Source organism: Dipteris shenzhenensis, chromosome 6 (genome assembly GCF_047967505.1).
Source record: "Dipteris shenzhenensis isolate YYH24624 ecotype China chromosome 6, Dip_SZ_1.0, whole genome shotgun sequence".
In the NCBI taxonomy this organism is placed as follows: domain Eukaryota; kingdom Viridiplantae; phylum Streptophyta; class Polypodiopsida; order Gleicheniales; family Dipteridaceae; genus Dipteris; species Dipteris shenzhenensis.
This window is the reverse complement of record NC_141601.1, coordinates 49,414,192-49,427,029: the sequence shown is the minus strand read 5'-3', so window position 1 is coordinate 49,427,029 and position 12,838 is coordinate 49,414,192. Positions and strand designations below refer to the sequence as shown.

Here is a 12,838-nt window from a genome sequence, read left to right as displayed (position 1 = left end):
GCTTTTGTGAGTGGGACCAATGTGAAAAGTCACCCTAATGTCAGAGGAAGGGAAAGTTAGGGATAAAGGGCCACTTTATGGACGAGTAAAGACAATTTGTAGGAATGAGTCTTTGTACTGTATGTGGCAAAGGCAGAGCATATTTGGGGTGGGCCATGATGGCAAGTTGAGGGTGCCACACCTAGAGAGTAGGTAAGGGGAGACAAGCGAGTAATCCATGGGGGAAGGGGGGGACGACGAGGCTTAGCTTGGGAGTGAAGGAGAAGGCAAACATTGAAAGCAAAGCACCATTATGAGGAGCTCTTTCTCGAGAAGAAGCTGAGGGGGACCTGTGTGTATGTGTGTCGATAAGGGGTGTGGAGAGCAAAGAAGGAAGCAAAGCAAGGGAGCTCTCTTTGACATAGCTTTGGGTACCTACCTTTGAAACACACCTCTTGACCCTGGGTTTTAGGCCAAGAAGGTTCTGTCTACTAAAGCTTTGAATGTTTAGACCTTTGATTTTGGTGAGTCTGAAAGGTCGTGTTGAACTTTTGAGCTTCCCTTCCACTTTGTCTCCTCTCTTTGCTTAAATTTTAATGCCTAGCCTCCTCCTTCCATTTTGTGATCATCTCGTCTTTTGAGAGGCCCTTTGCTACTTTGCAAGATCGTGTTCACTTTAGGAACCACTCTTGGGTTTCTGCTTAATTTGCATCCTAACGTGTTTGTTGCGTGTCCCCTGCTTTGCTGGCGAGATCATCTTCCGTCTGAGAAGAGCATTTCAGAAGCACTTCTGTCTAGGATGTGGGTTTCATCATAATTCGCATCCTAGCTTATTGGGCTGCTGGTGGTGAGAGCATCCATCTTCCAGGTTTCATCAATTCGAATCCTAGCTTTTTTTTGGGTCTCTCTTGCTGGCAAGATCAAGGATTTTCCCCTCTCGGAAGTGGGTTTCATCTCAATTCGATTCGTACCCCCTGAGGTCTTTGGTTTGGAATGAATTCTTGTTGAGCACACTCGGTTTTGCATTCGACCATTTTGGCGCTTTCCTGCTGGGAAGATCCTCTACACGATTTTCCCGTCTAAAAGGTGGTCCGTGAAGGGGGTTTCAGCTTGGTTTGTTTGCTGTCGCTCTTGGATTTCCTGCTGGCGGCATCACCTTTCTTTTTAGGAACTGGGTGTCGGCTCTGGAAATCTGGAATCGAGGAGAAGCTCGAGTGATTTTTTTGAAGTGGCGAATTTCTTCTTCAGGTGGGTTAGTAGCTCTTTAGAATCTTTTGGGCACTCGCAGGTTTTCGGTGGTAATCAGCTTGAAAAGTGGTTTGGGGTAGCAACCTCGAAATGGGTGTTTTGGATGTGCTGATGAATGTCGTGCAGGCCGCATCTCGCAGGCAATACTGTTGGTAAAGATTCGAACCAAAGCTGCTTGGCTTTCTGGGAAAAAAAGAACCGAAGCTGCTTGAGTGATTGCGGAATTCTAGGATCAAGACGTCCACGCGACGAGTAGTATCAGGGATTGGATCGTCGCTGAAACGCTATGTGAATGCATCGCAATCGAAAATTCTCATTGGGTGGCTGCTCTTCTCGATCCTGGAGAAGGGGCATTGGCCATCAAGCTCAGGTTCTCTGAGCAGCTGGCGAGGATGATTAGAGAACCAACATGCTGGAATAATTTTAACAGCGCGTTTGTAAGTTATTCCCTTTACACATCGTTCGTCCGTTGTGCCTCATAAAGCAACCAGACTCCGAAGTGGTGATTACGTGGGGTCAGCTAATTTCTTGTTGATTGTCGTTACACCCATTTCTCAGTATCTTGATCCATGTCCCATGTCCCGATTGTTAGACGGTAGTAAATCTCTAGGTGGAGAATACGACCGGTACACTATTTGCTTACATTTCGCAGGAGATCGCTTGATAGAAATGAACAAACCAGCACGTTACGCACTTGGAGCGTGTCATCAAGCCGCATTTGTATGTGAAAATTCGTGCACGTTTTTTCCAGTCATATTCCCTTACTGCCTTGAACCTGCTTTACAGGTATTCTGTTTACGGAAAGCTGCTCGTACTTGGAACCTATGAAGATTAGATTCTGCCTTGCTTTGTTGGAATTTCCAGTTCTTCCAGCGCAAAAACTCGAGCATGAAGACCCTTGGCTGGCCACCAAATTTTGTGGTAATTCATCTCCTCGGTCCTTTACACACACTAGTGCGTGCGAACACACACACACACACACACTCATGCATGTAGACATGAGCCTACATGTGTGTACATGCAAGGGGGTTAAAGTGATTGTGTCTTTGTCTGGAGGGAGGGAGGGAGGGGGCTGGTGTGTGCATGTCTGAGGGTTGTAGTGCAGGTTTGAGAGAGAGAGAAAGAGAGAGAGAGAGAGAGAGAGAGAGAGAGAGAGATTGCTAGGGATTTTTAAACTTCATTTATACAGGCAAGATGCCCTGTGAAGCTTTTTGAGGCAGCTGGGGGTAGCAGTTCTTGGCAGCCGAGTGGCACCGTGGGTGAACTTCACATGAGACCCTTGGAAAATGCCATGCTACATTTTCAGCTACGTGATTTACTGGTAATTTTTCTACCTATCCTGAGCCTACTTTGGGTAGGGAAATAATTATTGTTTTGCTGTGCCTGCTGTGATCCTTATTTGGCTGTGCCATTTTTATCCATGCAAAGTCATCTCTTCCTGGCAGTGTTCTATTTATAATGATCGAGAAACTCTCGTTCTCTAAAGAGTGTCGTTTTCTTAGTTTTGCTGCAACTCTTATGAGGACCTTTTACAAGGATTATCAATAGGCGTTAAGTAAAAATGCAAGTGTTTATCGTAATGCAAAAATAGTCTGAGATGTGGAACATTCGTTTTGCACCTTGTTTAGATCCGTCCCACTATTTTTCCTGAATCAGCTATTACTGCAAAGACGTATTGTCTTATTGTGCTGCAGACTCTTTGGTTTTAACAGCCCCCCCCCACCCCCCTCTTCCCCCTCTCTCTTTGTCTCTCTGTCTCTCTGTCTCTCTCTTTCAGGCTGGCGCATGTACAAATGTTTTCTTTGTCTGCACTTGCAAGCAGCCCCATCCCAGTCCTAGGTTTTGGGCCTCATCGAATTCTAGTTTTAACTTACCTCAAACTCCTACTACAAAACCACTCTCCACAAGCTCCTTTGTGTATATTCCCCTTCTCTCTCAGGCTAAATCTCCTATAGGAGGGCTTCCATCCATGGAAGAAACTAGGGTGCATAGTCAAACGCCTTACAAGCACCATCTTTCAATGCCACCCCTCTCAAGCTGAATGATCGATACTTATTAATGTTCTAAATATGCCAAGGAAGCAATAATATTTTTCCTATGTTTGAGTAGGTTGTCTGCAAGTTGCATTGCATAACAGGGATACATTTCAACTTTGCAAAAAATGGCCCGCCTCTTAGTGTTCTCCTCCCCATCTTGCCATTTCTCTCTTTTCCAAGTGCACACTTGCACATGCACAAATGTTAAAACTTATTTACTTTGTTTTGGCGTATCATTTGGTGCACATTGTTCTTAGTGCCTTTTCAACAAGGTTTAATCTTGGAATTTGCTCCCTTTTTTCAGTGATCAAAGTTTTCACCATTGCTAATAGCAATTAAGTGACTTGAAAATCTTGTCAGAGCCATGATGTGCCGCCTTAGGTTGCAGGACTTCTGGTTTCATCTTGTTGTTTCTTCCGATTAGTGTCAGTCTTTGGTTTTGAATGCGTTGTAAGCCATTTTTGGAATAACAACTTGCAAAATTTTCTGCAACCAATGTAAGAGACTGTGGCACATGCGGTTATTGTACATGTAACAAAATCTTCCCCCACTTGGCAGGACAATCAAGTACTCTTTGAGCATACGATGCGCAAACCTGATGCTTTTATGGTTGCAGCACAGTGCTTCTTTGTCATTCGTTTGGAGGTAAATGTTCCCTACTTTACAAATGGCCATCTCTCTTTCAGACTACAGGCAGAAGAGTTTCTTACACGAGTTTGTTGTGTCCTGTGTTTGCCTTTCTTTATTGTCTCTGATGGACTAAGTGGACAAAGCCAAGCAGAAGACTTGTAGCAATAACATTGACCTGTGGCAATAGCAGGCTCAAGGCCACTTTAGGATGCCCACTTTGTATTGGTTGAAAATTGGCTTCTTCAACTGCCGAATTATCTGGTTCTGCTGGTGCGAAAATTGTTTATATTTAAAAGATTACTGAAATGCAATACTGGGATGTTTGCCATCAGAATGGGAGTTTTCGAGGCTTTGGCTTTACAGACGATGCCGCAGCTTGTGAGATGAAAGAACGAGTACAGAAGGCAGTAAAGCCTTTCAGCATTCGAGAATCTACTCGAGAAATTGCAGTTCCAAAAGAATTCCCTGTTAAAGAGCCACACACAATAAAGCACTCCACACCAAGTTCATCCATTAAAAAGGCTTCTGAAATTGTATTGTATGAAAGTGTTCCGAGACGCTCTTCCTCAAGGTTGCCCAGTCAGCTTTCGACAGGTATCTTGCGCATCGACCCTCTCACATGAGGATAACTCAAGCATTTTTGTTTTCTGAGTCAGCTGATATATGGTCCATGGTACTATAAATTTGATGGAATGTTTAGATAGTGTTCCTTCTTTGGGTACTGTTTTGTGAAGGCTCTTGTCTTTGTGTGCTCCAGAAGAGTCAGCTTCTCCTATTCAGTCACTTGAAGTAGCCACTTTCAACCAAACGCCAAAACCTAGCATGTTTCGCTCTAAGTGGAAGGTTGTCTTGAAGGGCTTGGCAACTTTGTCGCACCTAAAGGGCCTGAGTGCTATCTCACAGATTTTCGGTAAGAGCCCTAGTTTTATCACGTTTTCTCTACTAACTTCAGATACCAAGAAAATCTCCCCCTCCTGGGTTTATCATACCAAAGAAAATCTCCTCTCCTTGATTTATCATACTTTTTCAATAACAGGCTTTCTCTAATCAATTCAATGGAGCATTCTCTAATAAAGTAAATCTCCTCTCCTGGGTTTATCATACTTCTTCAATAACAGGCTCTCTCGCAAACTTTGCACAGGCTGGAGGGAGCATGAATTGGAGATTGGCTACCCAACTGATGTCAAGCATGTTGCCCATATTGGCTGGGATGGACCATCTGTCAGTGGGCCAAGCTGGGTCTGTAAGCCTGCGCTATAATTTGAGAATGATTGTTAGTTGTTGTGAATACATACATACATACATACATTCACGCGCATACGCACCCACCCACCCACCGACCGACCCACCCACACCCACACTAAAAAGAACCACATATTGCGTGCAAGTGAGAATATGTTAAAGCATCTCTATAGCTAAAATTTGCATTTTTTCACACAATACCCTACTCCATGTGTATACCATTTAATGAGCATGAGGGTGATGGAGTGCAGATGGACGAGCTGAAACCTGCTCCTGATTTTTCTTCTGGACCTCTACGTGAGTTTGGCCAGCCGCGGGGTCCTGATTGGATTCATGATGCATTTTCTGCAGCAAAGTGGACTGTACAAGGTATGGATAAAATTCATTTCTTGTTCAATTCATGAAGGACATTCAAAGCTACCAATCTATCGTGAACCACACTCTTTACTTTCTTATTGCCTTATTTCCTTCTTTCCCAATCAGGGTCAGCAGAAAACTTTGGGTTGCCACCTTCACCTCCACCAGAGTTTCAGGACTTGGACTGTGCAGACTCAGCTGGCAATAGAGGTACCAAACATAAGGATTTTTTATCAAGGCGTAAATCGAAGGCCACTTTCAATCGTCCACAAGTATACCGAACATAAAAGTCAGTATACCTCTTTTAAAAATCTCGCAAGTGATTTTGTTGTAAATTTCCACCTTTTTTTGATAATTTTTAGCTCATTGCAGCAAAGGCTGTTGAGCACTTAAAAGGTCATGACATAGTTTTAAGAATTATCAAAGGTTTTGCTGGTTCACAGCAAAGATTTGACACATTCCATATATTTTATGGGATTGTTGATTTCATAATGAGCTGTATAGGCAGCTGTGGTGATCTGTCAAAGAACACTAACTCGTGCACTTAAGCGTAGATGCAACAATCTTCTTAGTGTTTAATCTTTGAAATTCAGCTTTAAAGTGCCATGCTACAAAATGTAACATATGCAATTATCTGTGCACAAGATTGAAACAACCATTGATCTTGTGGCAGTCCATTTCCGTTGAATGATAAGGTCATACAAGGTAAAAGGGGCAGTTTCACATTGGATAACATTGAGTCTCTTGTCTCCTGCTTGCTATTTGATACAGTCCGTACTCTGTGAATTGGTGAGGGGGCAGAGAGAGAGAGAGAGAGAGAGATGTCAGTGCCTTTTCTAGGCGCACACTTTTTGTTTTGAAAAATACAATCATAAAGAACTTGACAATGTGGACTTGGGAGAAGCAATCGTTCGATGAATCCTTACTGCATTGCGTACTCCCTACTTTTTCCTTTTAGAGATAGCTTGTGAGAACCTAAGTTTTGCATTGTTGCCATGGTTTTTCCTTAGACTTTGGTTTTAGATTGGTGTGTGCATGTGAACTCTCTCTCTCTCTCTCTCTCTCTCTCTCTCCTTGGTTTCACTTGTGGGTGTGCATATGTTTGCCTACGCATGCACATCAGTGCTCTCATCTTATGAATGCATGTGCAATTGTGGTTTTTCCTTGCATGGGCTTTGTATAAGAGAGAGAACTATATATTAAATGTACAACAAAATATTCGAAAGGCTTCCTACTTACAAATGGTTTTTGTATTTGTAGTTTCTCTTGTTGGATCGGCACATTTTTGCAGTCTGAAGAATGAATTGTATGTTACCATAGAAGCAGCAAATGGATTTTTGTATTGTAGAACTCTTAAAGTTCTAAGAGGAGTCATCAAAATATGCTTTGGATTACATGCTTGATAGTGTGGCATAATGTATATATAGTTTTTTCTGAGTGCAACTATTGTATACCTTGGCATCTTTGATTTCAGAACAAAGCATCACAAAATTGTTCATGTACACATTTGGTGCTTGGATCCTTCTTTTTGATGGCAGTTGAGTTCTTTCACTGATTAAAAGCCCAAAGTCCATAGTGAAAATGTTAGTTGTGGTCATTTGAATCACTTAAGCCTTTTTTTGTGTGCGTACGTGGGAGGCTCAACACACATGTTGTTGTGAATACCATGTGCAAATGTCCTTTTTGAAAAATGCCTTGAGCTTGATGAACTCCCAAAACTTGGACCTCCATGTGGCAAGTTGTCAATGCTCTGCCTAAGTGGGGATAGAAGCAATGGCTATTCTTTTTGTCTCCATACTTACAAAGGTGTCACTCATTTGTGGGAATCAACGATCTGCCCAATAGAATGATGCAAACTTTTATTTGAGGAAGTCTTTAATGGGTGAAATGCAAGGATGTGACATAAAGAAGCTAGCCTGTTGCTCCTAGAGACAAAAAAGCAACGGAAGACCATACTATGGAAGTAATTGAATATGTGAACGTTTCAAACCAGCATGGAAACCATAAGAAGAGGAAGGGTCTGTTGAACAAAGAGAAGAGATGTAGTGTTGGGAGTTTTTGGTGTTCTTGAAGAGTAAAATGAAATATTTAATTAAACATAACTATATAACACAATGGAAGGGGCATCAATTCAAGGAGATTCCATGATGATGTGGTCGCCTTGATTATAGACTTCACAAAGGAATATGCTTTCAAAGAGTAGAATGAGATCCAGTCTATGCATTGGCATTTAGTGCATGTCATAATTTTTGTGCAGATAACTTACTATTGCAAGGTAGGGAATGTTATTAACACTAGTTTAGTAGCTCAACATGACATAAAAGTGTTCTTTTTAGGGTTCCAATATTTGTTTTTTAGTGGTTTGAACCTCTATCCAATGTAACGAGCAGAATGAGATCTAGTCTATGCATTGGCATTTAGTGCATGTCACAATTTTTTTGCATATAACTTACTAGTGCAAGGTAGAGAATGTTATTAACAGTTTGGTAGCTCAACATGACATAAAAGTGTCCTTTTTAGGGTTCCAATATTTGTTTTTTAGTGGTTTGAACTCTATCCAATGTAACTATCTTTTAAGAGAGAGATTTTTGACTTGTTCAAGAACATGGGAAAAATACTTCCATAGAGAAAAAGCGACGACAAAGCCTCCATTTTCTTTGCAAAACTTTTTGAACATAGTTTTAGTTTGGAAAATAAAATTGGGTGTAATTTTCAATACTAAAATATATACTATGGTCTTTAAAATTGAATAAATATGTGTATGTCATCGTTTGCTACAGCATACTCACAGTTTTATATATATATGAAACCTACATTTTATACACATAAACAAAGTTTAAATCTTAAAATTTTATTTTGCACGTTATAATATAACATCATTTCATGAGAAATCAAAATTTGACCATTCAATTACGTTTCAAAAGCTAATAGTCTGATACAATGGAGCTTATGTGCAATGGAAAACTGTTGTCTCTATGCCAACATGGACTTAGGTAGCGCAGAATGTGTGTGTAGAGTAGTGGCAAAGCTTCGCTTGTACTTGCATAAGGCTAGGAATAATCTCTCCTAGGAATCCTCAACACGCGAGTTCTACTTGCAATTCCTACATGCGATTCCTATATGCATGTTCTACATACGAGTTGTACATGTAGGAGTTGCAACTTGCATGTAGGAGTTGCATGTAGAACTCGCATGTAGAACATGCATGTAGGAATCACATGTAGGAGTTGCATGTAGAACTCGCATGTATAACATGCATGTAGGAATCGCATGTAGTTGTTGCAAGTAGAATCCCAGCCTGAGACTTATCTATTCCAACGAAACAATCGCATGTTGAGGAAATACCATACTCGCATGTTGAGGATTCATAAGAGAGATTATTCCTAGCCTTATGCAAATACAAGAGGAGCTTTGCCGCTACTCTACATATACAGAGACAACATCCTCCCGGATCCATTTTATTACCCGTCCTTGGGTTATGGCTTATTGTGATCACAGAGTTGGGATGCCATGTGTGTAATCCAATGGCTGTGGAACTTGTGGCATGCCAGTTGATCCTGCTGTAAAGCCTTGGCACCAAATAATTTTTACTCTGTTTCCAGGTAGCCTGTATTCACCATTTGTTCGAACAGAGATATGTGGCATGGTTCTAAGAAGATGACTCTTTGATAGAGTCAGCTTGTAATCTGAGCATCGATCCATTCATTGGGATTGAAACTGAGTGGAGGCAAATGGCAGTCCATGTGGTTGGGGACCTCCATAATGTATTCCAATGTTTTGCAAAAGATAGCACTTTGGCGAAGGATGTGGTCAATGTTGCCGCACATTATTTGCTCATGTTGTTGAAGTGCTCATATCAGTATGCCTTGGATATTCCATTCCACACTAGAGTATGGCTCGATCATTGGCTAATTAATGGTGCGATCTTCACCCAAAGTGTGTATGTTGGCTTACCATATGTGACGTCGTAGAATTGCATAAAACTTGGGATGGGTTCTGAGACATGGAGGTGCACGCAGGTACTCTTTCAAGAAGATTACATCAAAAAGCTTGGGGCGACACCAATTAGGTTGGGGATCCAACTTGCTTACCCAATCTTCACTAACTTGATGCTGACGAAGGTTGGTAGGGAAGTTGTCCAGGGTCCATCCACCTCGAGTTTTCATATTAGGATATTTGCTCCAGAAATCCTTAATGGGGTTACTAGGAAGTGGTATCGCATCAAAATGATACCCATAATTGGAATTTGGCATAGAAGTGCGAATTGGATTATCCGGATCTTAATATTCAAAATCAAATACTGGGTCATTTTTTGCTCATGGCAGCACAATTAGTATCGGAGGTGATGACGGGGTAGGGAGAGAATCTGGGAACATGGGGGAGAAATATGGAAGAGTGTTAGTTGTGGGAGGGGAGTCAAAGAGGAGGGAGGGAAGAACTGGGTAAATGGTTTGATCAGCTTGGTAATCCTCGAGGGTAGGATTAGCATGGGAAGGGAACAAGTTAGTTGTGAGGGGCTCGTAAGTTTGTGACTGTTGGGTTAGTTGAAAGTGGTGACAGGCATGACCAACAAGATGATGAAGGAAGTAGATGTTAGGCTGGAGCGTAGGGAAGGTTAAGAGGGTGGTAGCAGCAGGGTAAGTGAGGTTATGAGGTTGGCATAGAGAGTGGTTAGATATGGGAAGTTGGATGTGAGATAGGCTCTGTCATCCTCCGACACTTCTTTTTACTGGTGCGATGGGATCATCAGTTGCAAGGTGGGATGCCTTTTATGTCATGCCTTGTAGATAATAGTGATGGCCTTTGTAGCAATGGCAACAAACTAGCAATATGAGGCATACATATGCGATGAAAGCATTTGTCCTGAGTGCTATAAACTCGGCATGTGTAGACAAGTTGAAGATATTTTTTCCATCTTCGAACAAGTCTTAGCAAATTATGCGCAGAGTTTTGGTGCCTATGGAACATTCCCATTTGATTGTTGGATGAGCAGATATGATCTTGAGTTCCATTAAATGATAAGCACTCGTGCTTTGAGGTGAACTTCCTCTTGTAAAGCGACCACAAGCTCTTGGTACACCATTGTGCATTTTAGTGGGACTTCATTAGTGTTGTCTTCCATTGCCTCATTGTTGTGCACTAGCAATTGGAGTTCAAGCTTGGAGATGACTATCTTTTGGGATTGCATCTCATCCATTTTCTCTTTATATTTATGGTAAATGGATGTATATGCCTCCTTAAGCTTTTTCATTTGCAATGTGACATGCGCTTGTTGAGGAATGACTTCAGTGGTATTGGACCATTGGTCCAAGACTTGTGCTTGAGAAGTGCTAGCCTCTTTAGCAGTAGCAAGTTGGTCCTTTAAGATTCGGTAGTCCCTTGTAAGCTCTTCAATGCTGAATGTGCGTATTGCCAATTCATAAATATTCCTACTCCAAGGATGTGTGTCCCTTCCAGTATGGAATGGAAGTATCCTTCATTGTTAAAACATTTTCTAAGTAAAAGAAGTACCTGATAGGCTATGGTAGATGTCAAAAAATGCCTACAAAGGATTCCATGGGATTCAAAAAAGGTAGTCCATGTAATGATCTACAATATAAGATTCCCCTCATAAAAGACCATAAAATTTTTTAAAACCATGTTAGAAACTTCAATCTGAGAATTTGTAAGAGAATGCTCCAACTCACTTGCCAACATTTAACACAAATCACAGAATGTTAGTTCATTATGGGAAGACATGCTTCATAGCTAGAGCATAGTTATTACCCATGTCCTACCCATAAGTCCCTTGAAAATTCACTTCTGGCACTCTCTAGATTAGTTAACCCAAACAATCAGGATAATAACTTAAGTTCTTTCTATAGAACCATAGAGTTACTAGTCAAGATAAAACTTTCAATACTTTTTTACAGAAAGAAGCATTATAGAACCCACGTGTGCATGAACTTGTGGTTTGCTTTGAACGAGATGAGCAGCATGACTCATCTACGATGGGTTGGAGACCTACCCCGCAGGGTCTCAAGGTGGATCTTACAATCTCTTTAATTTCAAGAAATAACATTTCAAAGTTTGGATACCCCTCCACTATAGGTGACCTTAAGCAAAGTCATAACATGCAAGGGCGGTGCAAAACGTAGTGTGCATGGGCGTGGGGATGAAGGTATTATTTGGGGTTGGTTAGGTAGTAGAGTAGTAAGGTTAGGGAGTAGCTAGGTGAAAGGTTAATCAGAGAGAGATAGAGAGTCTAGTGGGGTTTTAACTAAAATTACATGGAGTTAATAATTACCGTATGAAAACTCAAGGAATCATAAAATTACAAGGGGTAGAACATAAAATAGAAGGGAGATTGTTGTGATAAATTAGGGGGGGGAAAAGGGGGTGGTTGGCATCATAGTGAAAATGTATAAAATGGAAGTGTGTATGTGTGTAGGGTAACAAGGCCAATTAGAAAATGTGTGTAAGATGTTGGTAACATGGAAGTGGCTTTGGGATTAGAGTCAGGGATATGTGTGCGTGTGCATGTGCATGTGATTTTTTTTGGAGAAAATTGTGTGTGTGTGTGTGTCTGTGTGTCTGTGTGTGAGAGTGGGATGAGGGGGTTTATTGATATCACATCGCCACTCATCTTTCTGAATAGTTGAGTAAACAAAGCTACATTCAAACCAAGCAGTGCCCATGATGAAGGGGATCTCCAAACTTTGAAATCATATTTATTGAAATTAAAAAGATTTCAAGATCCACCTTGAGACCCAGTGGAGTGGGTCTCTAACCCGTCAAAGATGGGTCATGCTACTTGCAAAGGAAAAGTCCAAAAAAAAATTTGTGTGTGTGTGTGTGTGTGTGTGTGTGTGTGTGAGAGAGAGAGAGAGAGAGAGAGAGAGAGAGATTATATATGTAATAAGCCATAGAGATGCTCACGATCAAATATTCATGCATATAGACATGCAAACCTAGCAGTGCCCATGATAAAGGGGATCTCCAAACTTTGAATTATTATTTCTTGAAATTAAAGAGATTTTAAGATCCACCTTAAGACCCAACGGAGGGGGTCTCTAACCAGTCGTAGATGGGTCATGCTACTCGTAAAGGTGACGTTTTAAAATAATTAATATCTCTATGTGTGTTTAAAAAAATAAAGCCTTTTAATAACACGGCACATGATGCTCAAATAAGGGTGGATAATCATCTTATGGGTGTACATACAATATGTATACAATTGGTACAAAAGTGTTGAATCCGTCAAGTCGTCCAGGCTTCAAGGTCTAGGTCCACTCACCAAAAAATAAAACCGGATATTATGACCCCTAATTTTTCTTGCATTTTGATTTTCGAGACAAAAATTGTCT

General features: G+C 41.2%; 1 protein-coding gene across 2 annotated transcripts; it reads left to right on the top strand.

The window, feature by feature from the left end:
• The first annotated feature begins 236 nt into the window (after nucleotides 1–236).
• Nucleotides 237–6,920, top strand: LOC147901281 (uncharacterized). 2 transcript variants are annotated; one of them, XM_087376146.1, is made up of 11 exons: nucleotides 237–1,227; nucleotides 1,354–1,664; nucleotides 2,014–2,148; nucleotides 2,417–2,548; nucleotides 3,822–3,908; nucleotides 4,226–4,487; nucleotides 4,651–4,803; nucleotides 5,035–5,132; nucleotides 5,387–5,504; nucleotides 5,619–5,781; nucleotides 6,753–6,920. In XM_087376146.1, the coding sequence occupies exons 3-10, from the start codon at nucleotides 2,116–2,118 to the stop codon at nucleotides 5,777–5,779; spliced, it is 1,044 nt and encodes a 347-aa protein (XP_087232272.1). In that variant the 5' UTR covers nucleotides 237–1,227; nucleotides 1,354–1,664; nucleotides 2,014–2,115; the 3' UTR covers nucleotides 5,780–5,781; nucleotides 6,753–6,920. The 2 variants fall into 2 exon arrangements, with proteins under 2 accessions (XP_087232272.1, XP_087232273.1); XM_087376147.1 differs by lacking the exon at nucleotides 6,753–6,920 and having other exon boundaries at nucleotides 1,368–1,664; nucleotides 5,619–6,225.
• The last annotated feature ends 5,918 nt before the right edge of the window (nucleotides 6,921–12,838 follow it).